Raw genomic sequence first — 27,612 nt, forward strand, 5'->3', positions numbered from 1 at the left:
GACTGGCCTAAGTTTACCTGCTGTGTGTGTTTGGATGGGCCCCTGGTGACAGAGAAGATTCTGATACAGCCTGATGACTTGGGGCTTTTCTCTGTGCCGGGGGCCTGCACCCTCTCCCTCCTCCAGAGTCAGGGCAGGGCCCAGACCGGATCGCCCTGTGGGACTTGAAGGCATTGCCAGGAGTGAGGCCCTGCTCTAGGCTCTGTGGATTTAACCACAAACATGACAGACCCAAATCCTGGCCCTCAAGGGAGGCCATTGGCAAATGTAAGGATGGGATTCATCTTCCCAAATTTGGATGTGGATTTGTTCGTAGCCCTGATTTGAAGTTATTTTGAAATGCCTTCGGTTGGGGAAGGGGCAGGGGAGGCTTGGTACTCTGGCAAGCCCCTGGGTCTGCTCCTGCTCTGGGGAGGGCATCAGTTAGGCCTGGACCACACCAGGAGTGGCTGGTGACCGCCTGCGGGTTGGTGCTAGCATTGCCTGGGGCCTGATCCCCTGAGTCACCCTGCCTCACCCCAGATTGTCCCATTGTGGGCTAGATTATAGCTCAGTCATCTCAGCTGAGACAACCCTCTGGTTTTGGAAGGGAATTTTCCCGAATGCCACCAGCTAAGCTCTCTGGCCCTGAGCTTTGGCTGTGCCACCACGGATGGGCCTTGCCTCCTTCCTGTGCTGTGTGCTGGGCTCCCTCCACAGGGGCGGCTCCCCTGCCCCGCACCTCCCTCTCCCGCTCCTGCCGCACCCTCTCCCTGCCCACTGCGCTGGCTTCAGAGGTCGGCTTCCTGTCTTCCCGCCCTCCTGCCTGTGCGGGGCAGGCCTGGCTCTCCAAGACTTCACGGCCAACTGTCTCTGCTGTCACCTCCTCCCTCCTGCCCTTGCTCCCTTCCCGATCTCAGCCCTGGCTCTCCCCAGCTCCGGCTCACCAGCTGGAGTCTCCCCAGCACTTTGGGCACATCGCTGTCATTGGCTCTCCCTTCCCCACCGCTGGAGGGAACACATCAGGTTCTTTCTCCAATGGCTGTTCTCAAGGCGTTGACAGCCCAAGGGTGGGTGCCTGGCGGGGGGATAGGGTGTGGGGCAGGGTTTCTCAAACTCTATTGACAACTGGGGCCAGACAGTTCTTGACTGTGTGGGCCGTCCTGTGCGCTGCAGGGTGTTCAGCAGCAGCCCTGGCCTCTACTCACCAGAGGCCAGGAGCAGCCCCCCCGAGTTGTGGCAACCAAAAATGTCCCCAGACATGCCACATGTTCCCTGGGGAGCAGAATTGCTCGTGACTGGGAACCACTGGGCTGAGGGCTGAGAGCACCACGTCTCAGGCTGGGCTAACACTGCACCAGAGGGACCTGAGAAATGAATTCGTCCAAATCCCATGTTTTAAAGGAAACTGGGCCTCCGAGAGCTAAAGAATCTTAAGGTCACACCGGGGAGCAGCATGATGAGAGAGGCATTTTAGGAAAAGGAATCAGGCAGCTCTATGCAGGCTGGGCTGGAAACCAGAGGCCAGGGGCAGGGAGGGCAGTGGGGGCCGTGATCTGGACATGGGACCCATGGCAAAGGCCTGGTCTTGGTGCCTGTGCCCTCTCAGTCGAGGTCCCCTGGGAGCAGGTGGTAGTAAAGCCTTCTGCACCAAATGCCAGAAACCAAGGTTTTGTCCCAGTCCAGCATTGTGACTGGGGACTTCCATGTCCCCGCCTTAGCTTCCTGGAAAATCAAGGCGTGACCTTTGTGTTTTCTTCTTGCCGGGAGGCTCTGATAGTGTTGGGCCATCGGAAGATGGGAGCAGAGGGCTCAATTCGGCTGGAACCCCTTGAGGATGGGAGTGTGGCAGTGGGGATGTGTGTGGCACCCGCTGTACTGCGCTGGCCTCCTCACTGGGCAGACGTGCACCATGTGTGGAGTTGTGCCAGGCGGGGGCTGTGATGGAGGCGGGAACAGGTTTGAGGGCTTGGAGAGGGAGGCTTCAGGTCCAGACTGTGCCCCCGTAGGGTAGACCACAAATCTTTCCTGGGGGCCTGGAGGACTTTGGACAGGAAATGGGAAAGGAAGCAGATTTGGGGACAGGGCACCAGCTATGTTCCCTGAGAGGTAGAAGGCTCCCGGCTGGGTCTGGCAAGGCCAAATCACAGGATGTGGAATGTGAAGTCAGAGAAGCAGTTTGAAGAGAGGTGACCAGGTCCTGGAGTTTCTGACCTAAGAGATTTTCCTAGATGGAGGCTTCCGAGCATCCCAGCACTTCCCCCAGGAGGGAAGTGGAGAGAGGGGCTCGGAAGGGGCCCCCCTCCCTGCAGGTACACCCACAGTGGGAAACCGCGTCAGGAGGAAGCTGTACTTTGAGAACTTTTCCAGGCCCGAGGAGGATCCAGGCTCTGAGCTCTGGGGTCCTGCGTGTCTCCAGCTGCAGTGGGTGGGGGGGGGCCCTGCGGCTCCCCCTGCAGCCAGTACCTGCCGCAGCAGGGTTTGCGTTGACTCATTCCAGGGTCTGGCTTTTAGAGCCATAAATCTTCAGCATGAAGATCATAAATTCTCCATGGTATGATTAATGAAAGAAAAATTGAGACGGCAGCATAGAAACTGACCGGATTGAAGAAAAGTCAGTGACTATTTGGATGAAAGTTTCAGCCATCACTGGCGAACCCAGAGCTTCTGAACCAGCCTGGAGCGCCACCTAGTGGCCGCAGTGGGGATAGCCCCCGTTCCCCGGCGAAGCTTTCTGATGGCCCAGTTGGGCGATGCTGTGGGTCTGAGTGTGCCCATTCCTTGGGAGCCCTGACCTGGTTCTATGTGGGGCTGCCCCCGGGGACAGGGGGTGCAGGCCCACTCTCCGCAGTATGAAGGACCCAGGCAGCTGTGGGACGTACCTCATTCGGACCCCCGTCCAGCTCCTTGCACTGTCTCTGGGTTAGTAATACGTGGAGGTGTCTGCTCCCACCTTTTTCTTCAGGCACTGTGTGGACCACCTTTCTGGTTCCCCATTTATCAAAATCCTGCTCATTCTTCAAAGCCCAGCAAGGCCTGTCAATGCCACCTTCAAAACATCTCACATTGGCCCATTTCTCACCGCTCCTCCGTAGCCTCCTGGTATGAGTCGTCCCCAGCTCCCGCCTCCCAGTAGCCTCCCAGTTGCTCTCCTGGCCTCCCTCGGGCCGTCCCGTGGTCGCTTCTCCAAACAGCAGCCAGAGTGATCTGCGGAAAACCTCAGTGAGGTCTTGTCAGTCTCCAGCTCCGGGGCCTTCCCGTCACACTGAGGACACCTGCACGTTTCCTTTACCTGTGAGGTCCCAGCTGGCCTGGCCCCCGGCCACCCCGCCTGCCTTGTCTCCTACCGCATGTCACCTCACTCAGTGTTGTAGCAGACAGCCAGCGTGCTCCTCCTTGGCTGGCCAGGCTCCTTCCCACTCCGGGGCTTTTGCACCTGCTGTTCCCTCTGGAATGTTCTTCCCCCAGATAGTTATGTTGCTCCCTCCCCCTGTTTATTTGGGTTTTTGCTTAAACGCCACCTCTTCCAAGACACCTTCCCTGCCCACACCCTCCCCAGTTATTTTCTGGCTCTTTACATAGCCGTATTTTTCTTCGTGGCACATGTCAGCAGCTGAAGTTGTGTCATTTGTTGCTTACCTAAGGTCAGTGTCTCCTGTACGAATCTACTCTTCCTGAAGGCAGGGTCTTTGCCAGTGAGGTGTACCACTGTCTCCCCAGCTCGGAGAACAGGGCCTGGCGCTGAACACGCAGGTGTTGGGTTTGTGGAGGAATAAGCGAAGGAGATGCCCTTCCTCAGGGAAGCATCTGTCCCCTCCCCTCGCCTTCCCGTGGGCATCACTACCCTGCCTAATTGCGGGTTGCCTTGTCTCAGCCCCAAGCCTCTGTTTCCTCCCAGGAGCCAGAGCAGCTTGGGAGCAGGGGCTGGGCTGATTCCTGGTTTCAGCATAGTCAGCACAGGCCCTGGCACGGAACAACTGCCAGGGAAGTGCCTTTCCAGTGAGCAGTGCCCGGAGCTGGCCACCCACTTCACGTAGCTTATTCCATTCTAATTCTTACAACAGTCCGAAAGGAAGGGGATGATATTCTCACTCTGCATACGAGAGGTTTGCAAGCTCACACCGCCAGGATAAGCTAGAACCGGGAGTCCTGTTCGGGTCTATGACTCCCAAGCCCTTACCCCCTGCACGTTCACCCGGCATGGAATGTTCTCGTCCTTCATCCGCCCCAAGTCCACCCACCCTTTAGGGACTGCCTCCTTCAACTGGCTTCCGTGACTGCGACAGTGATCGCCTCCTCTGAACGCCCGTAGCGTTGACTGGGCACCAGTCCATCCCACCTGGGAGTGTAAATGTTGCACTTTTATAGCTCCCATCCAGCCAGAACAGAGACCTCAGGAAAACAGGTCTCTAAAGTGGTTGTAGCTTTTCTGACATGGCACACTGCATGCCGTAGGCACTCAATAAATACTATTTGACTGATTGATTGGTTCCTTAGACTCAGCAAACTTCCCCTGAGCTGGCGGAGGGAGTGGGGGAGTGCCAGCTAGATCGAGCATGAAATCAGGCAGATGTGGAGATTTGCGGCCAGTGAAATGGAAGCTTCCCAGGTGGAGCTGGTGGCGCCGGCAGCCCCGGGGGTGCTGTTGGGGAGAGTTACTTTTCGGTTTTGGGGCCGATCATGCCAGAGGCCGGCTTATTATGTGGATGTTGAAGGCAGCCATGGACTCCCATGTCCCACACACTGGCCAGGCCCGCAGCCAGCTGGTGACTGCCTCCTTTCTCCATCTGTGGGAAATTGTCCTTCAGACTCCAGTGGACAAATGGCCCTTCAGGTCAGAGTAACAGGACCCAGTCGCTGGAAGTTCTGGCTCCAAGAAACCCGACTCCGAGGGTCCCTTCCCACCTCCGGAGATGAAGTCTTTCTTGGTTTCCCTGGCCGCAGTTCTCCCCTCTCACCAGACCTCCGTCTTGGACACTGGGGCCTCTTCTCCATCACGCAGAGTAACCTAACCGCTCGCATGTGCCCAGTACCTTCCATGTATTTGTCATGTGTTCTGCCTCTGTGTGGTTTAATCCATCCTCAGAGTGACCTGGGAGGCTCGTGAAGCTGGCACCGTCTCCGTTGTCACATGGGGAGACTGAGGCACAGAGAGGCTAGGGGACCGTCTGGATCACACAACCGACATGCTTTGGGTCTGCGGCCATGCCCGACGGTAGTCCCGTTCTCACCTTGTCGGTTCTTACTTTGTCTGTGTCTCAGAGCATAGGGTGGGGGCCTGCAGGGTTCCCAGGTCCGTGGACGAGTGTGAGAGCAGCGCCAGGCTAATGGGCTTTCCTTCCTCTCCAGCTCTGTGGCTGTGGGCTGCTTGGAGTGGGCATCTGGCTCTCCGTGTCCCAAGGCAACTTTGCCACCTTCTCCCCCAGCTTCCCTTCGTTGTCTGCAGCCAACCTGGTCATCGCCATAGGCACCATTGTTATGGTGACGGGCTTCCTCGGCTGCCTGGGGGCCATCAAGGAGAACAAGTGCCTCCTGCTCAGCGTAAGTTATGTCCGAATCTCCAGCCCCTCCAACTCCTGATCTCCTTGCACTTGCACCCCTGGGACAGGCAAGACCTGGAACACTAGCCACCTGGGTGTCCAACCTGAGAACAGGGAAACTGCTTCTAGATTGGCTATGCATACCCCTAGTTGTCCCTCCCACTCCCTGATGAGTCAGCTCCTTTATGCCCCTGTCCTAGCTATCTGGGTTTCCTCAGGAGGAACTGGCCTCTCCCAGACCTGGGAAGCCCCACCTAGGCGCCACCTGTCCCTGCCTTCCACGCCCTCCTTGTCCTCAACCCTGCCCATTGCCACCTACCCATGCCTGGCCCTTTCCTTTCCAGTTTTTCATCGTCCTGTTGGTCATCCTCCTAGCAGAGCTGATCTTACTCATCCTCTTCTTTGTCTACATGGACAAGGTGAGCCTTGCCAGATGGGAGGGGGCATATGGAATTTCACTACCCTTTGAGTTGGGCCAAGCAGGCCAGGGGCCCTTCCCTGGCCAGAGGAAGAGTGCTGGCAAGCAGCACCTGTGCAGAAAGGAAGACGGAACCATGGGTTGGGAAAGCTACTGAGGAAAGGCCAGTTGGAAGGTTTTGATGGGGGGAGCATGGGGCGGGCAAATTTGGAGGATGGGGGAGTTGTATAGTCCCAGGAAGTGGAATCCTCTGCATGACCAGCGATGGCAGGGGGCTGCCTCTGGCGCTCGCGAGCTCCCTGTCACTGGAAGGAATTAAGCTACTTGGAGAAGGGATTCACACCTCCTCAGGTGGTTGGGCTGGGTGATTTGAGAGCAACCCATGAGAAACCAGGAGGAACTCTCTGGACGAAGCTGGCTGAGCAGGACTGACAGCACAGGGAGGCCGTTTCCTGCACTAGAGCCCTTGAGGACGGGCGCTGCTCCTGGGTTCAGGAGGATGGTGGGTGGCCCCCTATGACCTCCCCAGGCTGGGCAGTTTGCAGTCACGAGCGAAGTTGGCCAGGATTTCAGTCTCTTGGGGTGTGGCAGGCCCTTTGGTACCATGCACTCCAGAACTGTGTAAGGAGCAGTTCTTTTGTTTTGTTTTGTTTTGTTTTTTGAGATGGAGTCTCGCTCTGTGGCCCAGGCTGGAGTGCAGTGGCGCGATCTCGGCTCACTGCAAGCTCCGCCTCCCGGGTTCACGCCATTCTCCTGCCTCAGCCTCCGAGTAGCTGGGACTACAGGCACCTGTCACCTCGCCCGGCTAATTTTTTTGTATTTTTAGTAGAGACAGGGTTTCACCGTGTTAGCCAAGATGGTCTCGATCTCCTGCCCTCGTGATCCACCCGCCTCGGCCTCCCAAAGTGCAGGAGCAGTTCTTGAAGTAGCTGCCTGAGCCACACCGAAAGTTAGAGACGTCGTTAGGATGAGAAAGAATAATTTTTTAGTTTTGCACTTGTGAAAGGGAAGAAAGAACAACGGTGAGAGATTTCTCTGTGCCAGCCCTGTTCTTGGCCCTTTTATGAGAATTGTTTCTCTTAGTTCTTACAACAGCACCATGAGTAGATACGGCTATTCAATATCAGGTAGAACAGCAGTGAGGGGGGTGCAAGGTCACATGACCTGTCTTCCTCCCTTAGTTCCCAGGGTGTGTTTTGAGGGGGGCAGTCTGTGGGGAAGCTGTGTAGTGGGGGGCGAGGGTGGCAGAGTGGCCTGTGTGTGTGGCTGGTCCTGGGATGGGAGAGCGGAGGCACGTGGTGTGTTTTTTGCCTCTGTGTGTTACAGCCCTGGCCCTGGCCCTGAGTTTAGCTCTGCCGGGAGGCGGTGGGTGCACCAAGGCCTGCTGTATTCTGAAGCTGGGAGTGTGTGCCTACCCCCGCACCTCTGTTGGGCCAGCAGAGCCCCCCACCCCAGTGGGCAGGGCCTTCCGGACCAGCTGCCTCCCCTGCCTCCCTCACCCCTCATCTGTCACCCACCATCCTGGGGGGCCTGAGGTGGGCCAGAGAGACAAGCTGCGTCCTGATCCTAACCGTCTCGCTGTGTCCCTGCACCTGACAGGTGAACGAGAACGCCAAGAAGGACCTGAAGGAAGGACTGCTGCTGTACCACACGGAGAACAACGTGGGGCTGAAGAACGCCTGGAACATCATCCAGGCTGAGGTGCGGGCTGGGCCACACTGGCGGGGCCAGGCAGGGAGGACGGGTGGCAGCCGGCACTTCTAGCTGCCTTCCCAGGTGACCTGACCCGGCAACTGTGCTTTCTGGACTTTAGCCGGGAGTGGGGTGGTACCACCGGGGCATTTGCCTGAACTGCCGAGTCAGACGTGGTACAGCAGGGCGCAGCTAGAGAGAGATGAGGACACAGGTAGGGGCAGGCCTAAGAGAGCTGTGGCTGAGCTTTGGGATGAATGACTGAATTTATTTTAGCAATGATTTGCCTCTGTGATGGGGCTTGGCTTAGGTGGGGAGGCCCTGGCTGTAAGAGGAAAACCAGTCCATACTCCCAGACGCACCCATGTTAAGCCCTGGCGAGGGGCCGGCAGGGGCTTGAGTGGCAGTCAGCTTGGGACGGTTTACAGAAGGAGCAGGGGTGCTGGTGGAGAGGTGCCCAGCCTGACGGTGGGCCGCAGTGCCCCTCCCACTCTGGTCTCCAGGAGGGAGCGCTCACTTGCTTCCCCAGTGGGCCCGGCTGAAGCCCAAAGAAGGGACGAGAAGCAAGCCCTTTGTCTCCTCCCTTAACTCCAGGGTGGCCACTTTTTGGGGGGCTGGAGTTGGCCTGGGCAAGGGAAGGCCCTGGGGAGGAAGGGGCAGGCCGTGGCATGTCTGACTGCCCCTTCCATTCCTGCCGGCCAGATGCGATGCTGTGGCGTCACTGACTACACAGACTGGTACCCGGTGCTGGGGGAGAACACGGTTCCCGACCGCTGCTGCATGGAGAACTCCCAGGGCTGCGGGCGCAACGCCACCACGCCTTTGTGGAGAACGGTGAGGCTGGGGATGGGCCGCTTGGGTCCAAGAGCCCATGTGTGGATGTCCTGGCACAAGGAGACCTATAGCGAGGGCTGGGCCCAGGACACTGAGAGGTTGGCTGAATGTGGCGTGGGGTAGGGGCTCACAAAATAAAGCAGAAAGGCAGATGGAAAATGGGGAGTGGGGCTGGACCCACAGTTGGGAGAGTCAGAGGGTGAGGGGTTGAATGGGGTCTGAGGCTGTGCAGCTGGCCTTGCAGGTGGGGCGGAGGCTGCACCAAGGGAGGGGGACAGGGCTGAGGCCAGGGAGGGCTGGGAGGTAAGAGCAAGGACGAGGTGGAAGGAGAGAGTGAGGTGGGGGCCAGGCTGCAGGGAGCGCATGGTTGGGCTGGGACCCTAATGTCGTGGGCCTCGCTCCCCAGGGCTGCTATGAGAAGGTGAAGATGTGGTTCGATGACAATAAGCACGTGCTGGGCACGGTGGGGATGTGCATCCTCATCATGCAGGTAAGAGGGGCGTCCCCAGCAGCTGGCCTCAGCGCAGAGGGAAGGAAGCACAGAGAAGTGAAGGCAGTGTTGGTTCATGGGGAGGGTCTGGAGTTCATCACAGCTTTTCAAGCTTGGCAGCTGTGCCTGCCGCCGTTTTCTGTGAGCTCTGACCTGAGAGCACCTCAGCACTGACAGTGGTGCTCAGGGCTGCCTGTGGCCAGGCCTAGGCTGGGATATTGAAGCTGGAGTCACCCTCCGTGGTTCCCCCAGTTCTTCCCGAACCTTGAGCCCAGAGAGCCATGCAAGGCACACACGGTATCCCCCGGTCACCGTCTTTACAGCCTGTGCATACGGCACACTGTCTGTGGTGACCGTGAGACCACAGCGGGCTTCCTTCTGCCTCCTGCACTTGTCTGGGTCCCCAGCTCCTTTGAGATCCAGGAGGGGAGGGACACAAACAAGCAGTGCCATCGTCCTGAGCACACATCATTGGTGAGACAGCCCTGTTGCTGCCACAGCATCGCACCTTGTATTCTACAAGCAGACAGGAGAGCATTGGCAGGAGTCCTGTTTGTTTCTTTTTGTAAGTGACAGGGTCTCACTTTGTTGCTCAGGTTGGAGTGCAGTGGCGCCCTTATAGCTCGCTGCAGCCACAAACTCCTGGGCTCAAGCAGTCGTCCCACTTCAGCCTCTCAAGCAGCTGGGACTACAGGTGTATACACCACCATACCTGAATGACTGAAAACTTTTTTTAAAAAATAGAGATGGGGCCTCCCTCTGTTGCCCAGGCTGATCTCAAGCCATCCTCCCACCTTGGCCTCCTAAGTGCCACTGTGCCCGGCTGGCCTGAGTCCTGAACGATCCCTGCCACCTCCCACTCCCCACCTTGGCTCCTGTGAGCCCCCACTTAGGGCCAGGTCCTCCGTGCATCCCGTGCCCGCAGCACCGCTCTGAGTGGGCACGCGCGCGCGTCCTGCCGAGGTTTGGTGGCTTCTGGTCTAACAGCGCCACGAGGCTGAGCCAGCGTTCACCTGTGTGTGACCTCTGTTCGCAGTTTTCTTCATTTCTTCATGCCACAAGCATTTTCCTGGCACACCCGTGGCCATCCCTGCTTGCTCCAGGTGCCCTGTGACATCCCAAGCCTCTTGGGGCTGAGGTCAGGTCCAGGCTGCTGCAGCTCCTGCCTCAGGCCCCTCCCCGTGTCTTTCTTTCAGATCCTGGGCATGGCCTTCTCCATGACCCTTTTCCAGCACATCCACCGGACTGGTAAGAAGTACGACGCATGAGCGGGCTGGCCGGGAGTGCCCGCCCCGCCCTGCTGCCCCGTGGAGGGAAGAAGATTGAGCTTTGTGTCGCCTGCCTGCACTCTCCAGATGTGACCCCTGCACCCACCCACCCTGGCCTGCCCTACCCCACCTACCCTGCCTCAGCCTCGGACTTCTCAGTGGGTGGAGTGCCAGGGAGGAGGAGGCACACGGAGACCTGGGGCTCGGGGCACCTGGATTCCTGCATCTGCATATGCGTATTTGCCAAAGACGACAGGGTGGGCTGGGGTGCACTCAGGAGGAACCCCCAGCACTGATGGGCTTCTGCCCCTGCCCTTCCTCACACTGACACTTTGTCCCCACGTGGGGTGGGGAGCAGAGTGCCCGCCCCGTGGAGATACCGCCCCAGCAGGGGCTGCTACGTCCATGGCCACCATGGGGCACTTGGCAGGGCGGGGGGTCTGCCAGCCTCTGGGCAAGGCCCCTGGAGCATCTCGCCCAGGCTTTTTATACCTTACAATGTAACTTTTTTTATTTTATTTTACTCTACGATTATTCAGGAATATTATCTCTCAGATAAGTTTAGGGTTAGATTTCTGATTTGTAACTTTTTACTGTGTTGATTTCTTTAATGGTTTGAATTTTTTTCCCTGAGGGTGAGGGATGGGTGGGAAGAGAGGACATCTGTCCAGTCTCAATCAGGACAGACCACCGTGCGACACTCGGGAGGTTCTCGGATGGGGCGTGCCTGCGCCCTCAGAACGTGTGGGAAGGAGGGGCCGTGAACGGGATGCAGGACCTTGCCAGGCTGGTGTCTGAGGACGGGAGCCTGGGAGAGGTGGGTGGAGCATGAAGCAGGCTGGAGTCGCCCCTGCACAGGAGGTGGCGTTTGCTGACTAATGGAGCTGGAAAGGCCAGGGCAGGGGGGCCCACAGTGCTGGAGAAACGCTTTGCCAGGAATGTGGCAGAGCTAGAGGGGTCCTTAGACTTTTCGCTGAGGAGCAGTTGTTGGTATTTTCTTTCTTCCTTCCTCCCGCTCTCTGCTGGCACAGGAGGCTTCCCCTTCCACCCCGTGTGGGTGCTCCCACAGCAGGCTCCGCACACCCCAGTTATTTCACACATTCCTGCTAGAAACTGTCAGACAAATACCTCTGTAGTTCGGATGCTGCTCACTTTCTCCCTTGCTTCTGGAAGGGGAAGCAGTCCTTAGCTTTTGCTGTGCTGGGACAGTGGCAGGGGATCCACGGGGGCGGGGACCCACGGTCGTCCCCACCAGCCTTGCTCGGCTGTGGGTTGCCCTGCTGGGAAGGAGGGAATCACATCCACCTGGGTCCCAAGATCTTCGCCGCCTTCCCTGGGGCCATGGACAGCAGCAGTGGGTTGGGTGGCGATCCTGTCGTCTGGGATCCCAAGGAGAAGAAATACCGAAAACCCAAAGGAGGTCAGACTGGCTCTTGTTACCGGAGCCACGGGAAGAAAGCAGCCGGAGTCATGCATGTGCAGAGCTGGGCCTGGGAGAGAAACAGGCTGGGGAGTGAGGCGGGGAGCGGGGTTCGGCTGCAGCAGGGTGCCCCTCCAAACTGCAGCTGGGCTGGCGTACTGTTTTGCAGTCCAAAAGGTGGCGGATCCATGGGACTGAGCATGGGGACCTTACCCACTAGCCAGCATCTAGTGCACTTGCTCAGGTGGGGCCGTGGAGGGCGGCTGCCTTCCCTTTACAGTTTGTCTTGTCACCCTGGTTTCCCACTGCGGCCAGGTCTCTTCTCCAGCCTCCACCTGTCTGTCTGCTCCAAGAGCTGAGACACAGCCACCCAGCACCAGTCACTCCTCTGTTCACCTTAAGTAACACACACATCGGGACCAGGAGGATAGAACTGTTGGCATTATCAGGACTCGTGTTTTGCGGGGGTGGGAGTTGAGAGGAGGGTGGTCTTGTGAGTTGGGCAAGGTAAAGACCGCTTCGCTGAGGCAGGGGCGGTGGTGCCGATGGAATCCGGGGAGGCCCACATTTGAGCAAAGCTGCCCTTCCCTTGTCCCCTGGCCTGGCTTCGTGGTAAGGAGCTTCAGCCACCTCCTCAGGAACCCCCAGAGTGCAGATTCTGGAGCAGACACACCCTGGCGGAGAGACACTCGGCACACAGGTGCTCCAGTTGCACGGTGGGACCCGGGGCCTCGTGCGTTTCTCGCTGTGGGTGGGGTGGGTGGGTTGGTTTGTGCCTATCAATGCAATTTTTAATTTTTGTTAATATCAACAGCAAAAGCCGAGTGCGTTGGGAGACGTGCAACCTCCCTGAAAATCTTTTCTGTTGCTGGAGTGCTTCAGGGGTGGCCTCTGGCCCCAGAGCCTTTGCCACAGTGCCCCCACCAGCCCCCACCTCATCCGTCTGTTTGCAGAGCCTCATCTACAGGTCCCCACGCTGCCTTCTTTACTCGCTGTGCGCTTGGCTGTTTTGTTATTTGGCTGAGTCTACGTTGGGCGGAAGTCCCTGTGCGCGGAATGGGTGTTCCTCCAAGCCCCTTCCACTCGGAGGGCCACACCCGGCGATGCCAGTGAAGGTGGCACAGCCTCTCTTCAGTTTCTCTTGACTGTGATCTCACTGGGGCAGAATTCCCCGGAGAGAATTCCCTCACTCACGGCTCCCTCTGCCAGAGTTAGTTCAATCAGGTCTGATGTGAGCAATTTACACACTTGTCGCAGAAAGTCCCTCAGGGTTTGTAGAGGACTCAGGGGGCATCCGCTGCAGACTCAGCCTTTCTGTGCAGCCATCTTGCAGCAGGGGTGAGCGGGCACAGGCTGCGAGCTGCCCTTGGGTGGTGGTAGCAGGGGTCAAGGTGCAAGTCTCCCCCTGCACCCCTCCCCCAGCTTGCGCCTTGTCACTCCCTCTCCCTCCAGCATGGGCCTGCGTCTCAGGCTCTCTGGAAGGGCGGCCCTGCCCCAGACCCTCTTGCAGATGTCCTGGTTTGACTTGGAACTAGGTGGCCATCTTTCTAGGCTTTGGTGGCCAAAGAGCAGTCCAGGTGGATGGAAGTGGCTGTCCCCTCCTCTCCAGCCCCTGCCCACCCACCGGTGGAGGTGCTAACTAGCAGGGACGTGGCATAGGATGGGAGCTGGGTGCGAGCTGTTTGGGGTCCATTCTTTGTCCCTCAGCCTCTCAGAGTCCGGCCAGCCCTTGTGTTCCCGTGCCCCCCACTTTCCTCCTCCCCACTGCAGTGAGGCAATAGTCCAGGGTGGGGCCTGGCCTCCCTGCCCTGATTGGGCACTCAGGAGGTGAGGCCTGGGGGGCTTCCTGCCCACTCCTTGCCCACCTGCCTGCCCCCGGGCAGCACGGGAGGGAGAGCAGGGCGAGCACGCTTGTTGGTTTCAGATGCACTTTCTGCTTGCGATGCCGTATCTGTGCGTTCCTTCATCCTGGTCCTGGCTTTATGGAACACCATGTTTTTAGCATGTTTTTAAATAAAAACCAATAAAGTGTCAAAAGCACAGCAGGCTGTCTCTCAGTGGTGTGTGTTGTTCACTCAGCCAAAACTGTGACGTATGTTGTGGTTGGTGTGAGGGACCCAGATGGATCAGATACCACTCCTGCTGTTCACCCAAGACACACCCCCACGGGGACCTCCTCTCTCTTTTGGGGCCCAGGTTACAGATCTGCTGGCGCGGGGAGGGTCTCAGTCCTCTCTGGGTGCCTGAGGAATCTTCACATCGCCCCTTGAAACAGGCTGGATCGGGGTCAGTCCCAGTGCCCGAGCCCTCTGCGTGAGAGGCCGTAGTCCTGTCTCCGTACACCCATCACACATGGCCAGTCCTGTGGCCGGGCCCCTAAGTGTATGGTGGGAGGGGTATGGAATAAGGCAATTATAGCTTCCAGGAGGGGAAAGGGCCTCCTGTGGGGGTGGGGGCTGTCAGTTTCAGAAGCGGTGTTCTTCCCAGTCCCTGTGATGTGCCCGGGGTTCATTTGACCTTGATGTCTCCTAGGACTGAGGGGACCTCACAGTGTGACTTGGCCCTTTCAGGTGACTCTGGGACAGCCTCCAAGAAGGAACACGGTCAGGATGAGGATGGTCAGCAGGGAAGGCTGTTAAAACCAAGAGCGGGAAGAGCTGCTGACTGGGCCGCTGACGTTGCCACCTTCCTGCCGTCGAAGTCTCCTGCTTCCTTGGTTGGGGTCCTGGTGTGTGGGGTTTCCTTGGCTGTCAGTCAAGGTGACAAGTTGCAGATGAGAAGCTCAGAACTCCCTGGTCCTCACTGTGCTCATGTCCCCGGAGTGGAGGCAGGCGTGAGGGTGTGCATGGGGGTGTGACAGCAGTTGCAGGTTTGGAGGTGGGCATCTTGAAACCCCTCTGCCCGTGGAGCTCCATCTCCCTCCCTCTCAAGGGAGTGGCCAGGTCCACACAGAATTATCCCAAAGCATCAACCTCCGGGCAGCCACCATGTCCCAGAGTCTCCAGAGACGGTGCCCTGAGTCTGAGCCACCCTCTGTCTAAGGTCCAGCTGGAGTGGTGTCCCTGAGAGCCTCCCCAGGATATTTACCAAGAGAGACTCTGTGGCTGTAGGGTCAGGATTCATCATGGCCGAGGAGCAGGTGATCCCCCATCGTCTGCGGAGGACAAACCAACTCATAGGAATTTGGGCGGACGCCACCCTGTCTCTGCCCGTTCTTACTCTCGCTCCTGCCCCCAGGCCTGTGGACACAGATGTTGAGATGCCCACTGGGTCACCGTGCTGTGTTTCGGGGCTTCCGGGCAATGGAACACACTGGCTGTTCTCTTAACCGTCGGCTCTGGCTGCCCTGTCTGTGTGGGAGAGGACCATCTTTTTCTGGGGACTTTTAGTGACGAGGCTGGCGCCTCTGGGCTGGGTCTGGGCTCCTTAGTCTAGGGAGTGACTGAGATGACTCTGGGGGTCCCTCCTTTGCCCCCCCACTCTTGTGTGTGGTGGTGGAACTGCCTCTCCATTGGTGCTCAGCAAAGGGCAAGGGAGAAAGGGTGGCTTCTGAGCGGCGGCAGAGCCCTGCCAGCTTTCCACGGGGCCAGCGCTGGCGCTTGCACAGGCAAATGTCTGTTTGCTCAAAGACTTACTGAATACTCACTCGTGCCAGGCGTCTGTAACACAGTCGTGGACGACACAGACCCAGTCCCTGCACTTACAGAGCTGACCATTTAGTGGGGGACCCCAGAAGAGTGCGTATGATTGCAAGTAAGTAGTGGCAGTAATGTTTACAGGGCACTGGGAAGCCCTGTGGGACAGTCACTGGCTGAACCCGCAGAAGAGAGGTCTCCAGAGCAGGTGATGTCGAAGCTAAGAGCTGAAGGTGGAGGCGTTCACCTGGCAAAGAGGGGCAGGAGATGTGTCCTGTGGATGCTCGTGGTCCACAGAGCTGGAGCACAGCGGGTGAAGGTGAAGGTCTGGAGACAGCGGTGACCACCAGATCACAACCTGGAGAACCAGGCCAAGGAGCTTGAAGTTCAGGCTGAGAACAATGGGAGCTGAGGAAAGGTTCAAGCCCAGGTGTGGCGGGCTCAGATGTAGCCTTTGGAAAGCTGGTTGTGGCTGCAGTGTGGAGAGTTGTCAGGGACAGGGGAGGCCACCGGGGGACCAGGCACAGGTGCTGCAGTGATTTAGGTGAGAGACGATGATTTAGGTGAGATCCTCAGGGAAGGGCAGGGGGTGGAGACGAAGCCGGGAGATTAGAGAGATGCATAGGAGAATCTGTGAGCCTTGTTGGTTAATTAGATTTATGCAAAGAAAAGGAGCATTCTTGCCACCCGCCCAGCATGACACCCTCAACCCAGACATGTAGATGACTAATTGTTTGCATCAAATGAATGGATGAATGTATTTTCTGGGCTCAGTGCTTCTGTGCAGGAGATGGCAGGGATCAGCATGGTGCAATTAAATCTCTCTCTTTGTTTGCATTGAGCTGCGCAGCTTGCAAAATGCTTCCATAAACGTGATCTAGGTTCCTCCCGACCCAAACCGTCTTATCGGCTGTCACTGTGCTTAAACTTTCACATCAGAGATGCACCACGGTGTGTGTGGAAAGAGCACTGATGTGGCTGCCAGAGGACCCGGGTTAAATTCCCAGTTTGCATTTGGTGTCTCTGTAAGCCTCAAAACTTGTCTTGGTTTTGTCATTTGCAAATGAGGATAATGCCTATTTCATAGATTTGTTGTGGGGATTAAATAGAGACATGTATGTAGAGGCATCCAGCTTGATCCTGGACCAGGATGGGTGCTTGGCAAGACAGTGGCTGAACCTGGGTTGCCACATGAAAGGCAGGACCCCAAGGAAGAGCAGCTCTCAGCCCGAGGACACAGGAGAGCAGTCTGCAGAGGGACGTTGGTGTATGAAGGGAGAGTGAGCTGCCCGCAGGAGCTCAGGGAACAAGCTTCCCCATGCCTCTGTTTTGCTCTGGGCTGGCTCAGCAGCAACACTCAATATTCCACAGAAGCAAGAAGGAAGCCAGATTAAATAAATGTCGTTTTGGACACAAAAATATTGACATTGCGATGGTCCCTTCTTAAAGCCGTCAGCAAAGCTTGGTAGGCTATTGATTTAGCCATCTCGTTTTTGCTGAGTTTAATGACAGCAGTGAGATAGACTATTGTCTCCTAAAGCTAACACAAAGAGTAACAGCACTGCACAGGGCATGCTGGAGCCAAGCCCTCCTGATTGAAGCTGATGCCCTGGAACCTCTCCTTTGCAGCCCAGAGACTACCAGGTAGCTGAGAGCCAGCTAGGGCAGAGCTGGGCACTGCCTCGTTTTCCTTGGCCTTATGTGCAGAGAAGAGAGGTGAACTAGGACAGGAAGGCCGCACAGTGGCCTGTGGCCGGGTCTTGTGGTTAGCACCTGTTGCCCAGAGAGTTTTCTTCTGGTTACTGAGTTCTGGAACAGCCTAGAGCAGTGTCCAGAGCAAGGCCAGGCTAGCCTTGGTGGTCGAGGCGAACTGCAGCCCACATGCTCTGATTGAAGGACCTCAGAAAGCTCATTGTCATTTGCCTCCCTAATCCCACCTCAACTCCTCCACTCAATTTCTGGAATCAGAGTCCAGATGATCCCTAATTTATAATGGTTCCGTTTATGATTTTTTGACTTTATGATGGTGTGAAAGCGACAGGGATTCAGTAAAAATGCTTATCACTTTCCTTTGAGTATCCACACAACCATTCTGTTTTTCGTTTTCAGTACAGCATTCAATAAACGACATGAGATACTCAACACTCCGCCGTAAAGTGGCCTTTGTGTTAGATGGTTTTCCCACTGTGGGCTAATGCAAGTGTTCAGAGCGCATTTAAGTTAGGCTAGGTTAAGCTGTGGTGTTCGGTAGGTTAGGGGTATTTTTTTTTTTTTGAGATGGAGTCTCACTCTGTCTCCCAGGCCAGAGTGCAGGGGCGCAATCTCAGCTCACTGCAAGCTCCGCCTCCTGGGTTCACGCCATTCTCCTGCCTCAGCCTCCCGAGTAGCTGGGACTACAGGCGCCCGCCACCACGCCCGGCTAATTTTTTGTATTTTTAGTAGAGACGGGGTTTCACCATGTTAGCCAGGATGGTCTTGATCTCCTGACCTCGTGATCCGCCTGTCTCGGCCTCCCAAAGTGCTGGGATTACAGGCTTGAGCCACCGCGCCCAGCCGTTAGGAGTATTAAATGCATTTTTGACCTATGGTATTTTCAACTTATGTTGAGTTTATTGGGACATGACCCCTTCATAAGTCGGGGAGTGTCTACATATTCTGAATATATTTGTTTTCTCTGGCAAGAGACCCCAGTTCCTGAAAGGACTCAGCCTTCTTATTCACCAGTTGGCCCCTCCAAGAGAGTATGTTGGATTTGACCTCTGGCCTCCAACTCAGGGTTCTCTAGAGTAGGATTGGAGATTCCTGAGCTATTCTCAATATTTTAAAAGTCCCAGGGAAGTTGTTCCTCCCCCCCTCCCCCCGCCAATCATGGGAACATAAACCTCTTGGGTCTGGCTGGCTCTGTTATGCCCTTAATGCAGGTTTCCCTCCCCTCCCCTGGTCCGATGCAAAGGCTCCCACCGGCTGTTCCACAGGTCCTCTCCTTCCTGCTCAGGGCACTGCCAGATAGGGTTTGACCAGAGACAGAAGCAGGAGGAAAAAAGAAGTAAGGGCTTCTTGTGTATTTGCCTTTTTTTTTTTTTTTTGGATACAGTCTCACTTTGTCACCCAGGCTGGAGTCCAGTGGCGGGATTTTGGCTCACTGCAACCTCGGCCTCCTGGGTTCAAGCGATTCTTGTGCCTTAGACTCCTGAGTAGCTGGGATTACAGGCACCCGCCATCATGCCCGGCTAATTTTTGGTATTTTCAGTAGAGACGGGATTTCACTATGTTGGCCAGGCTGGTCTCGAACTGCTGATCTCAAGTGATCTGCCTGCCTTGGTCTCCCAAAGTGCTGGGCTTACAGGCATGAGCCACTGCACCCGGCCTCATGTGTTTGTTTTTAAGAAGAAATTGGCTGTTGGCCCCTGTGCCTCCCCACCAGCAGCCTCACTCTTTTCAGTTGTGGAGAGAGAGTGAGAACCAGGGTCCTGACGGTCCCCAGCTCAGGTCCCAGCAGGCACCCTGAGGCAGCAGTGGCAGCCCAGTCAGGGCTCACATGAGGCGTCGGTACCTGCTGGGAAGTAGTGGCAGCTGACAGGCCAGCCGGCACGGCTTCAGCAGCAGCTTCTCGCTGCCTGCCCGCATGACAAGGCCCTTAGATGCCACGGCTGTGGAGACAGCAGTCACCAACCACTGACAGTGCCGTGCAGCAGGGAGGGCACCTGTTCCTCCTCGGTACACACACACATACACACTCTCAGTGATGGTGGAGGTGAGTAGATGTCCAGGTCCAACGGGACAGATGACCGTGAGCGTGCCCTGGGCTGGCTTCCTTCCCCTGTTCAACATCCAGACAGTCAGAGCTGCTGCTGCTGTGACCGTTCGGTGAACAACTGAACATTGGCCAGGGAGGTCCTGAAGACGCAGGAGAGCAGGGCAGGGCTGGAGCTCTCGTGCAAAGTAGGTCCCCACTGGACCTCCTTAGGTGGATCCACCTGCTCACACAGCATGTGGCCAGGCCGCGTCGGGTTCACACCACACCAGGTGTGTGGTTCCATTCTCAGCTGCCTCCCAGGCCACCACCACCCCTCTGTCTGGGGATCCCCTGAGCCCAGCTTACCCGGGTACTCTTCAGGCTCCCCAGCCCACCTCAAGCAAGATTTCTAGACAGAAGGGTGAATGAGAGAGAATGAGTGTCCCAGGTCATGGAAGGGAAAGCGTACTTCTTTTTAGCTTTGCGCTGGGCAGCCTGATGGCTCAGCAAAGATTCCTCTTTTCACCTTGAGGAAAAGGTGTCCACCCCTGGATTTGGGGATGAGGACAAACCAGCTGGTTCAAGGTGGAGAAACCCTGTCATTGTAGAGTGAGGTAGTCTGGGGGTCCAGGTGGCAGTAGGAGTGTGTGTCTCGGTCAGGGGGAGCCCTGTTGCTTGTGACCTCTCCCCACACTCTACCTCTGCTGCAGCCAGGCAGAGGCCCACGTGGGGAAGTGGGCACAGGCTCACTGCAGGTTCCTTAACAGGCTGGTCGCGCAGCCTGGTAAATGGTGTGAAGATATTGACTGACCAGAGGCAGAAAGCTTTACGAGGAACGCAATTCAAGTACATGTGTTTGAGCCTGACTCTCGCTGACAGCCAGGAGCTCGCGACACTTGTGAGTGGGAGAGGTCAATGCCAACAAATCATGACTACAGCTGACAGACGGGTAAGCAGGACCCTACGCAATGTGGCCAGCGGGTTTACTCACAGGGAAGCCACAGCTAACATGGTGGCTTCAGGATGTCACCATCCACTTGGTGAACTGATGCCTGGGATTTCCTTGCAGTGGAGGGAAAAAAATAAACAGAGGTAGTCTAGATATAATTCTTTTATTTTCATTATCATGCCCCTAGCACATGAAGCTGGGCTTACCCTGAGATCAGCTATGGAGTGGGATGTGTTTCCAATGAGAGCAGTTTCTCTATACGCAGTAGGTTAAGGCATTGTCTCTGTGTCTAGAATACTGCGATGACCCACACCCATGGGCCAGCTGGTTCCAGGAGCCCATCTGGCCTTGCTGACACTGGGCTGCCTGAAGGATTAGCCACACTTGCACAGGGCGGGCTGGGGAAGGGGAATCCCAGGTTTATAAGCAGGAGGAGGCAAGGCCCACAGGAGGCGGGAAGCATGGGCTGGGCTGTGCACTGCAACAGGAAAAGGGAGGCAGGGCACAGCGGCTCATGCCTGTAACCCCAGCACTTTGGGAGGCTGAGGCAGGAGGATCACTTGAGCTCAGGAATTGGAGATCAGGCTGGGCAACATAGGGAGACCCCATTTCTACAAAAAAACTTTAAAAAAATAGGAAAAGGGAGCAATAAGGATGTTGTTGTGCCTCTCCTAGGGCATACAGGAGGTGGTGGGACAGCAGGCTGGGGAGTGTAACCTGTCTCCTTCCAGGAAAGGACCCAGCCACCGGGTCTCCTGGCCAAGGCCACAGACCATCCAAGAGCCCTCCAGGGCAGGGCGGGTGCTGCACAGATGCACAGTGCAAAGCCTTTCCTGTTCGGCTGTGAGCGACCATAGCAGCATGCTTCACCCCCGACCCACGATGGAGGTAGGAGGACAGTTGCATCTAGGCAGCCCGAGGGACTTTTGAACCCTGAGGGTCGTGGCAGTGTCCCTGGGACATGGTCTAAAGCAGTGGTTCTTAAAGTGTGGTTCCAGGACCAGCAGCAGCCCCTGGGGACTTGTTAGAAATGCAAGTTGTTTGCTCTGCTTCTCCTGATTAGAAACTCCGGTGGCGGGGGCAGCAATCTGTTTGGAAAACATCCTCCCAACCCCAGGTGATGCTGACGCCCACTCGAGTTTGATCACTCCTGGTTTAGATGCTTGATCACATTCTCAGCAGACGTAAGCACCACCCAGCAGTGGTACCAAAGACTGGTTTTCTCCACGGCCAGTCAAACCCCCTTTCCTTCCTCAGGCCCGGGGTGGCCAGTACATGGAGAATGTTTTCAAGGCAGGTCCTAGGGTGGGCGGTGGTGACGGTAACTGTTCCACCTCACTGCCCCTGTCTGAAAACCTTGAAGAGGGGCCCAGAGTGGCAGACTCTGAGACCAAAGCTGGCTGCAGGGCTGGAGGGTCCCGGGCAACATCATACTGACATACCATGGCCTCCCTCCCCTCAGGGCCACACTGGGCCCTTCCGGCTCTCAGGGCCTTTGGCTGTGCACAAGGTGAACTTCCCAAAACAGAAAGTAGTGTCCGCTCCAGAGCCCTGGCAGCAGCAGGCGCTTCGTATGGCCTGGAGAAAGAAGGCAGAGAGGGGCGTCACCTGAGGGGGAGGTGGTCAATACACCCCCAGACGTCCCCTCCCAGCCCAGGGTGGCTCTGGCAGGGGGCGCGACCTCAGGTTTTCTCCAACCCCCAGTGATCTCGACATGGGCATGAGATTCCACACCCTGTGTGAAGACTCCGAGGGCTGAGGGCCAGTCCCTGCTCTCACTGTGGGGTCAGCATTGGCACCTGGGATAATGGGCCGGGCTGTTGCCAGGCTCACTTGCTGCCTGAGTTCCTGCACCGGGGGCCCGGCTATCAGCCTCAAATAAGCCAGGCTTTTCCACCACACACATGTGCAGGGCAGCTGGCGCCTGGCCCAGATGCCGGATTCTGTTCAACCTGGCAGGGGCTGCCGAAGCTGCTGCTATAGGATGGTGCCCCCCAGGGACACTTTGGTTCTGAACGTCAGCCTGAGCACTTGTTACAGAGATGGAGAGCTATGGGACGCAGAGGACAGGGGCTCCCGGCTCAGCTTTGCTTCCTTCCACCTGGCTGGGGTGGCAAGACAATAGCCATTATTGCTGACCAGCAAGCCTCTTAACACTTCTGAGCCTCAATTTCCTCACCTGTAAAATGGGGGTAATACCTTCTTATTGGAGTAATTGCAAGCGAATGTACTGACAGCAAGTAACACATTCTAAGTGCACAGCAGGCCCTCAGTAAGCACCAGGCATTCCCCGGACACCCCGCAAATGGCCCTGCCTGGAGGGCTCCTGGGGTTGAGGCTAGACGGTTGCGGGGTGGGGAGGGAGAAAGAGGAGAATGGGCACCCACACTTCATCCCCTCCCACAAGGCCAGGTTTCATCCCTGTTCACTCCCTGCCTCCCACCAACACTCTTCATCCGGGGGACACAGGGATGTACCCTTCTCTCTTGGTGTCTGCCCCTTAGGGAAGGGTGGCATGGCGTGTGCAGGGTGAGGACGTGCTGGCCTGAGCTATGTGGGATCCCAGCACCTGTTGTTGCCCTGCCAGGGCCCTGGTGGGCAGGAGCCTTTTGCCAACACAGCGCTGGTGATGACTTTACACGGGCATGTCCTGTCTCTCCAAGGAACTCAAGACTGCTGGCCTCCAAGCAGGGGCCCGGGAGGACCTGCCCTGGGCATCCATCTCCACCCTGGGCAGCAGGAGGGCTACACGCAGCTGGGGCTGCATCCTGGGCTTCAGACTCCAGCCATTGTGCATTCCCAGGCAGAACCTGCCCTGTCTTGGGCCTGTTTCCTCCAACCCTGTCTCATCTCCCAGGCTGCTGGCCTGGGCCTCTGTTTCCTCCAACCCTGTCTCATCTCCCAGGCTGCTGGCCTGGGCCTCTGTTTCCTCCAACCCTGTCTCATCTCCCAGGCTGCTGGCCTGGACATGGAGGTTGTATTTCCAAGAAGCTCTGGGCTGTCCTATCACTTTCTGAAGCTCGGACCAGCCAATCTCCCCAATGGAAACCTGGGCTGGACAACCCCCCAGGGCAGGAATCACAGCGAATCCTGCCCCCAGTCAGGCTGGCCCAACCCAACACACGGGGCTGAGGCCGACGGAGCAGGCTCTCCTGGGCCTGCCCTCAGTGACAAAGCTGCTGCCACCTTTGTCTCCCATCCCTGCCAGGGCAGACAGGTCAAGCCACGGCCCTCCTACCCACTGCTGCCTCTCTCGGTGCCCCACCGGGAAGAACAAGACCCTGGCCCAGCACGCTCCCTCTTTCTCAGCCTCACTCTGTAGTTGTTTGATATGCAGCCCTTCAGAGCTCCTGGGAATTGCCATCAGGTTTTGATGATCTGCATGAAGCCCAGCTTGGAGGGCAGCAAGGATAATCACGTCATACTGTTTCTCTGGGCCGTGGTGCAGTCATTTCTGGGAAAACTGGTGTTCCTTTTAATGAGTTCACATTGGCCACCCCGGGCCCTTCTAGGCAGAGGAGCTAAACCAGCCCAGCCTCCTAATAGCCCCTGGAGAATCCCCAGAGTAGAGGCGGCAATCTGCCCCGAGAGGCCGGCTTGCTCTCTGTCCGCGTGGGCGCTTCCCGCCCTGAGGATATAGTTTCTGGACAGTTCAGCGCTGTGTTTGTGACCGCAGTGAGGGGCCTTCAGGCCGCTCCTGTGTATGGGAGCAAAAGCACACCCCTCCTCAGGGCCAGCCCAGGTCAGCAAGGGCTGTGCTCAGCAGGCTGGGAGCTGCAGCACGTGGAGAGACCAGGTGTGACCTCTCCCAGCCTCGGCCTCTGCATCACAAGGTGCTGTGCATCAGCGAGTAAGAGGCCGTCCTCTGGGGAGACGTGCAGGACCGGGAGGTATGGAGGCCGGGCGTGGGGTTCCTGCGTGAGGCTTAAGGTGCCCACTGGTGATAGCCATCTGGGGGTTCCCTGTGGTTGTCGCACAAGTTGATACCTATCCTTCGTGAGACTGCCAGCATGAATGCTCTGTATTTCCTAGGATTTCCTCTCTGTTCTCCCTTAGTATTTGGGAAAGTTTTTCCTGAAAACTCCCTGCCTAATTCAAGAGAGATGCAAGAGAGGACCAAAGGAAGGGACTCTATCCAGCCTGGGATGGGCGGAAAAGGGAAGCAGAGCGAGGCTCTCTGGAAGCAGCACGGTGGTGGCCACAGGGTTGGGGAGAGGGGGCCCCAGGAAATGTGAGGTTCGGGCAGGTCCCCTGGATTCAGAGCTGCCCCTTCTGAGCCCTCCAGCTCTGCAGGGCCTGGGATTTAGTCCACTCTGAGATGAGTTTTACACCCACCACCATTAAGAGCTGAAGATAGTTTTAAAACCAGCCATTCCTCGGCTGGGCGAAGCGGTTCACATCTGTAACCCCAGCACTATAGGAGGCCAGGGTGGGAGGATAGCTTGAGCCCAGGGGTTTGAGGCCAGCCTGGGCAACATAGGGAGACCCCATCTCTACAAAAAGTTAAAAAATTAGCCAGGTGTGGTGGTGCATGCCTATCATCCCAGCTGGTCAGCAGGCTGACCCGGGAGGATTGCTTGAGCCTGGGAGGTCAAGGCTGCAGTGAGCCATGGCCATGCCACTACCCTCCAGCCTGGGTGACAGAGCAAGACCCTGCCTCAAAAACAAAAACAGAAACCCCACAGGCATTCCTGAGAATCGGGCCCCAGACCAGGAGATCCCCGAGGGGCATATTACTAGAGGCCGGGGCTTGGGGCCAGGATCTCCCAGAGGGATTTCTCCTGGGAAAGCCGCTAGGCAGGGTGCAGGGCTCCGCTCTCGGTACAGCATGTGCTAGCGTGGCCCACACACCCCACATCCCTGCCCTGGCAGCTCCACCGCGCCTGTGGCTGCCCTGCCTCCGGCCTCCCCACTCCAGGGCCTGCAGGAAGGAGTGAGGCCAGCAGGACACGGCTTTCCAGGTGAGGCAGCGTGGGGAGTGGGCAGGTCGAAGGGCTAGCTAGGTCATCTAGGGGAAGAGCCACCCCTACCTGTCCCACCCCGTGCATTTCCCAGAGGGGACAGCAAGGCGAGGGCTTCTGAGCACCGGTGGGGATCCTGCCCCTAATGCAGGTGTCCCAGGGCACCAGGGTTTTCAGCCCTTTGTCCCAGGTTCGGGAGCTGGGAGGGAGCAGAGAGCCCAACTGTCACCCTCCTGTAGTCCCTGGCACCCGTGTGCCTGGTGAGGGTCCTTCTCCTGCCCAGGCTCTGGCTGTGAGGGCTCAGAAATGGAGGGGAGGGGGCTGAGGGTCCCTGCCTAGGTGAGGAGCTGTGGTCTAAGGCACTTGGTGCATTTGCAGGGGCTGGACACAGAGGAGGGGGCATCTGTGGCCTGGGGGAGCTGGTGCTGATGCTGCAGGCCCGGCAGGTGGACGTGGCACCTGTCCTTCTGAAGGGCAGTTGGAAGGGGACGCAGTTGACCATGAGTAAAAATGTCGCTGGAGCCTCGGTGCGAGCAGCAGGGGAGAGCCATCCTGCAGGTCTACCAGGTGGAGCGGGCGAAGGAACAGAGAGCAGAGCTCCCGAGGCTGTCAGCCCTCAGGGCCCTGGAGCAGTGCTGCTCACACCCAGTGCACACGTGAGTCCCCTGAGGCCTGGAAAAAGGGCAGCTTCCCGCTTAGTTTGTGTGTGTGGGGGGGCTGCAGTTTCGCACTTCTAACAAGTTCCCAGGTGATGCCCGTGTGCGTGGGGAAACCACACTCCGAGAACTGCTGTCTAAGAGCAGGGCTTTGCACCCTTTAATGGACACAAACCACCTGGGGACCCCCTTATTACAGTTTCGCAGGCCTGGGTGGGGGCTTAAGGGTCTTCGTTCCTAACAAGCTCCCAGTCGGTGCTGTGGGTCTGTGGTCCTAGGGCTTCTCCAGAGATGGCCTAATTTAATGAGATCCCGAGTGGGTGTTTCTGCTCCCTCATCACAGCTGTCTGAAGCAGCCTTTTGCTCTGGGAAACTGCCTGTGTTTTGCTGCCCTCAGACTCCAGAACAAAACTCAGGTCCATTATGGATGCTCTGAGGTGTGCAAGAGCCATGGGGGAAACGGAGGCTCTGGGAGGAGCCCCTGGAACTGTCACCAGCTCTGACAGTGAGCACAGAACGCAGTGCCAAGCCCAGCCCCAGGAGTCCTGCCTGCCAGCCCCTGTGTTGGCCACCAGGAGCTGAACAGGAAGGGGCTGGAGCATCCTGCCCAAAGCATGCGCAGGCTTGGGAAGGTCGCTCTCAGCCCTATCTCACTCCCCATTTCTAAAACACAGAGGACCTTTATTCTCCCGCCTTGCTCTGGGTGCGTGGGTCCTCCCCCGCCTTTTTCCTCTTCCCCTCCTCCCTCCCACTCGAGGATGCATTGAGGTAATGTCATCATGATCCTGATAATGATGACCTGTTGTCAGGTCTCGACTCTGTCTGCAGGAGAGGGGCACTGGGCAAGAGCAGCCCCGTGACTGTCCCGTGCCACCTGGGGTGAAGGTGGGTTCCCCTAAGTATAGAAACAACACCCCGACTTTCCCCAGTGTTTCCAGCAGCTGCTGCTGCCCTGGCCTTGTGAATCCGGGTGTAGAGGGCAGGCTGGTGGAGGTGCCTGTGGGCTGTACCCACTTGTCTCCCAGCAAGGCTGGCAAAGAAGGTAGCTTCTTCCCCCCCCTCCTCTCCATCCCTCCCAACCTGGAGGGCAGCAGGGAGCGTGACCACTGCCTTCAGCTTGGAGACTCGGTGCTGGGGCCTGTGTTAATCCACCTAAGGGCCTCAGGGTCACAGCTGAAACGTGGCTTAGGGGGTTATTTCGTGTCCCACTAGCTTAAGCAGCTGTCACAGCCCTTCCACCCATGCAGGTGTCATGCAGCGTGCCCTCTTCCCCTGTCCCCACCTCATGGGCTGATGATTTTTCCTGTGCACTTTCTGGATCTTTCTGATCCATGCTAAGGGGGAGACAGAAGGGAGCTGTTAGGCCAGCACAGATTTGTGCTGTAAGCAACATCCACGTGTACATCTCATGCTGCGGGAGGACAGGAGCTAGGCTCCCAGCAGACACACTTCTGCATGAGATGTGTGTTCCCAGGGTGCTCCCAGGAGAGGTCCAACAAGGGTGGAGGTGTGTGGGCCAGACTCTCATCAATGTGGGTCCACAGGCACACACACACGTGCACATCCCCACCTGGAATCATGCGGAGACGTACAGGATGCTCTCATCAATGTGTGCACACACGTGCACACCCCCACCCTGAATGGTGCGGAGGCCACAGGATACTGACCCACCGGATCCCTGAATAAGCATCAGCATCTCCCTCCTGACAGAAGACGCGGAGAAACCAGCATGGATGGCTCCAGGCAGCCAGCAGGTGGCGAGCAGAGACAAGACAGGACAAATTCCCTGCAGGTGCTGGAGAAGGCAGACCGGGTCGGGCCGGGCTCTGGGGCCCAGCTGCATGGTGTCTGGTGCTTTTGTTCGGCAGCCGCCTGGGTGTGGCCCCTCGGCCACACGTGGGACATTTTTAACAGGGAAGCCGTCATGCCTTCTACTTCTTATGAGGTTTCTGAGTCAGCACCTTGCTGTCATCAGAGAACACGAAGGAAGGGCCAAGGATGTTCCAGGAAGCCATTCCAAAGTGATTGCTCGGT

At 57.3% G+C, this 27,612-nt stretch overlaps 3 protein-coding genes across 6 annotated transcripts in view; all 3 read left to right on the forward strand.

The window, feature by feature from the left end:
* The window catches only part of TSPAN9 (tetraspanin 9), a 209,456-nt gene extending 195,775 nt beyond the window's left edge, over positions 1 to 13,681 (forward strand). For all 4 annotated transcript variants that reach the window (XM_050750180.1, XM_050750181.1, XM_050750182.1 and 1 more), the window contains 6 exons: positions 5,329 to 5,520; positions 5,864 to 5,938; positions 7,537 to 7,638; positions 8,332 to 8,463; positions 8,870 to 8,953; positions 10,150 to 13,681. In XM_050750180.1, the coding sequence (XP_050606137.1) occupies positions 5,329 to 5,520; positions 5,864 to 5,938; positions 7,537 to 7,638; positions 8,332 to 8,463; positions 8,870 to 8,953; positions 10,150 to 10,221 (657 nt within the window). In that variant the 3' untranslated portion in view covers positions 10,222 to 13,681. The remainder of the gene's footprint in view (positions 1 to 5,328; positions 5,521 to 5,863; positions 5,939 to 7,536; positions 7,639 to 8,331; positions 8,464 to 8,869; positions 8,954 to 10,149) is intronic.
* The window catches only part of TIGAR (TP53 induced glycolysis regulatory phosphatase), a 1,172,566-nt gene that overhangs the window by 125,115 nt on the left and 1,019,839 nt on the right, over positions 1 to 27,612 (forward strand). The window lies entirely within an intron of this gene.
* Positions 10,991 to 13,681, forward strand: LOC126930355 (uncharacterized). The gene is given in 4 exon segments (XM_050747227.1): positions 10,991 to 11,038; positions 11,332 to 11,796; positions 12,053 to 12,328; positions 12,331 to 13,681. Coding segments are annotated over 4 exon segments (1,245 nt in total). The 3' UTR covers positions 12,787 to 13,681.

This window comes from Macaca thibetana, chromosome 11 (genome assembly GCF_024542745.1).
Source record: "Macaca thibetana thibetana isolate TM-01 chromosome 11, ASM2454274v1, whole genome shotgun sequence".
Lineage (NCBI taxonomy): Eukaryota > Metazoa > Chordata > Mammalia > Primates > Cercopithecidae > Macaca > Macaca thibetana.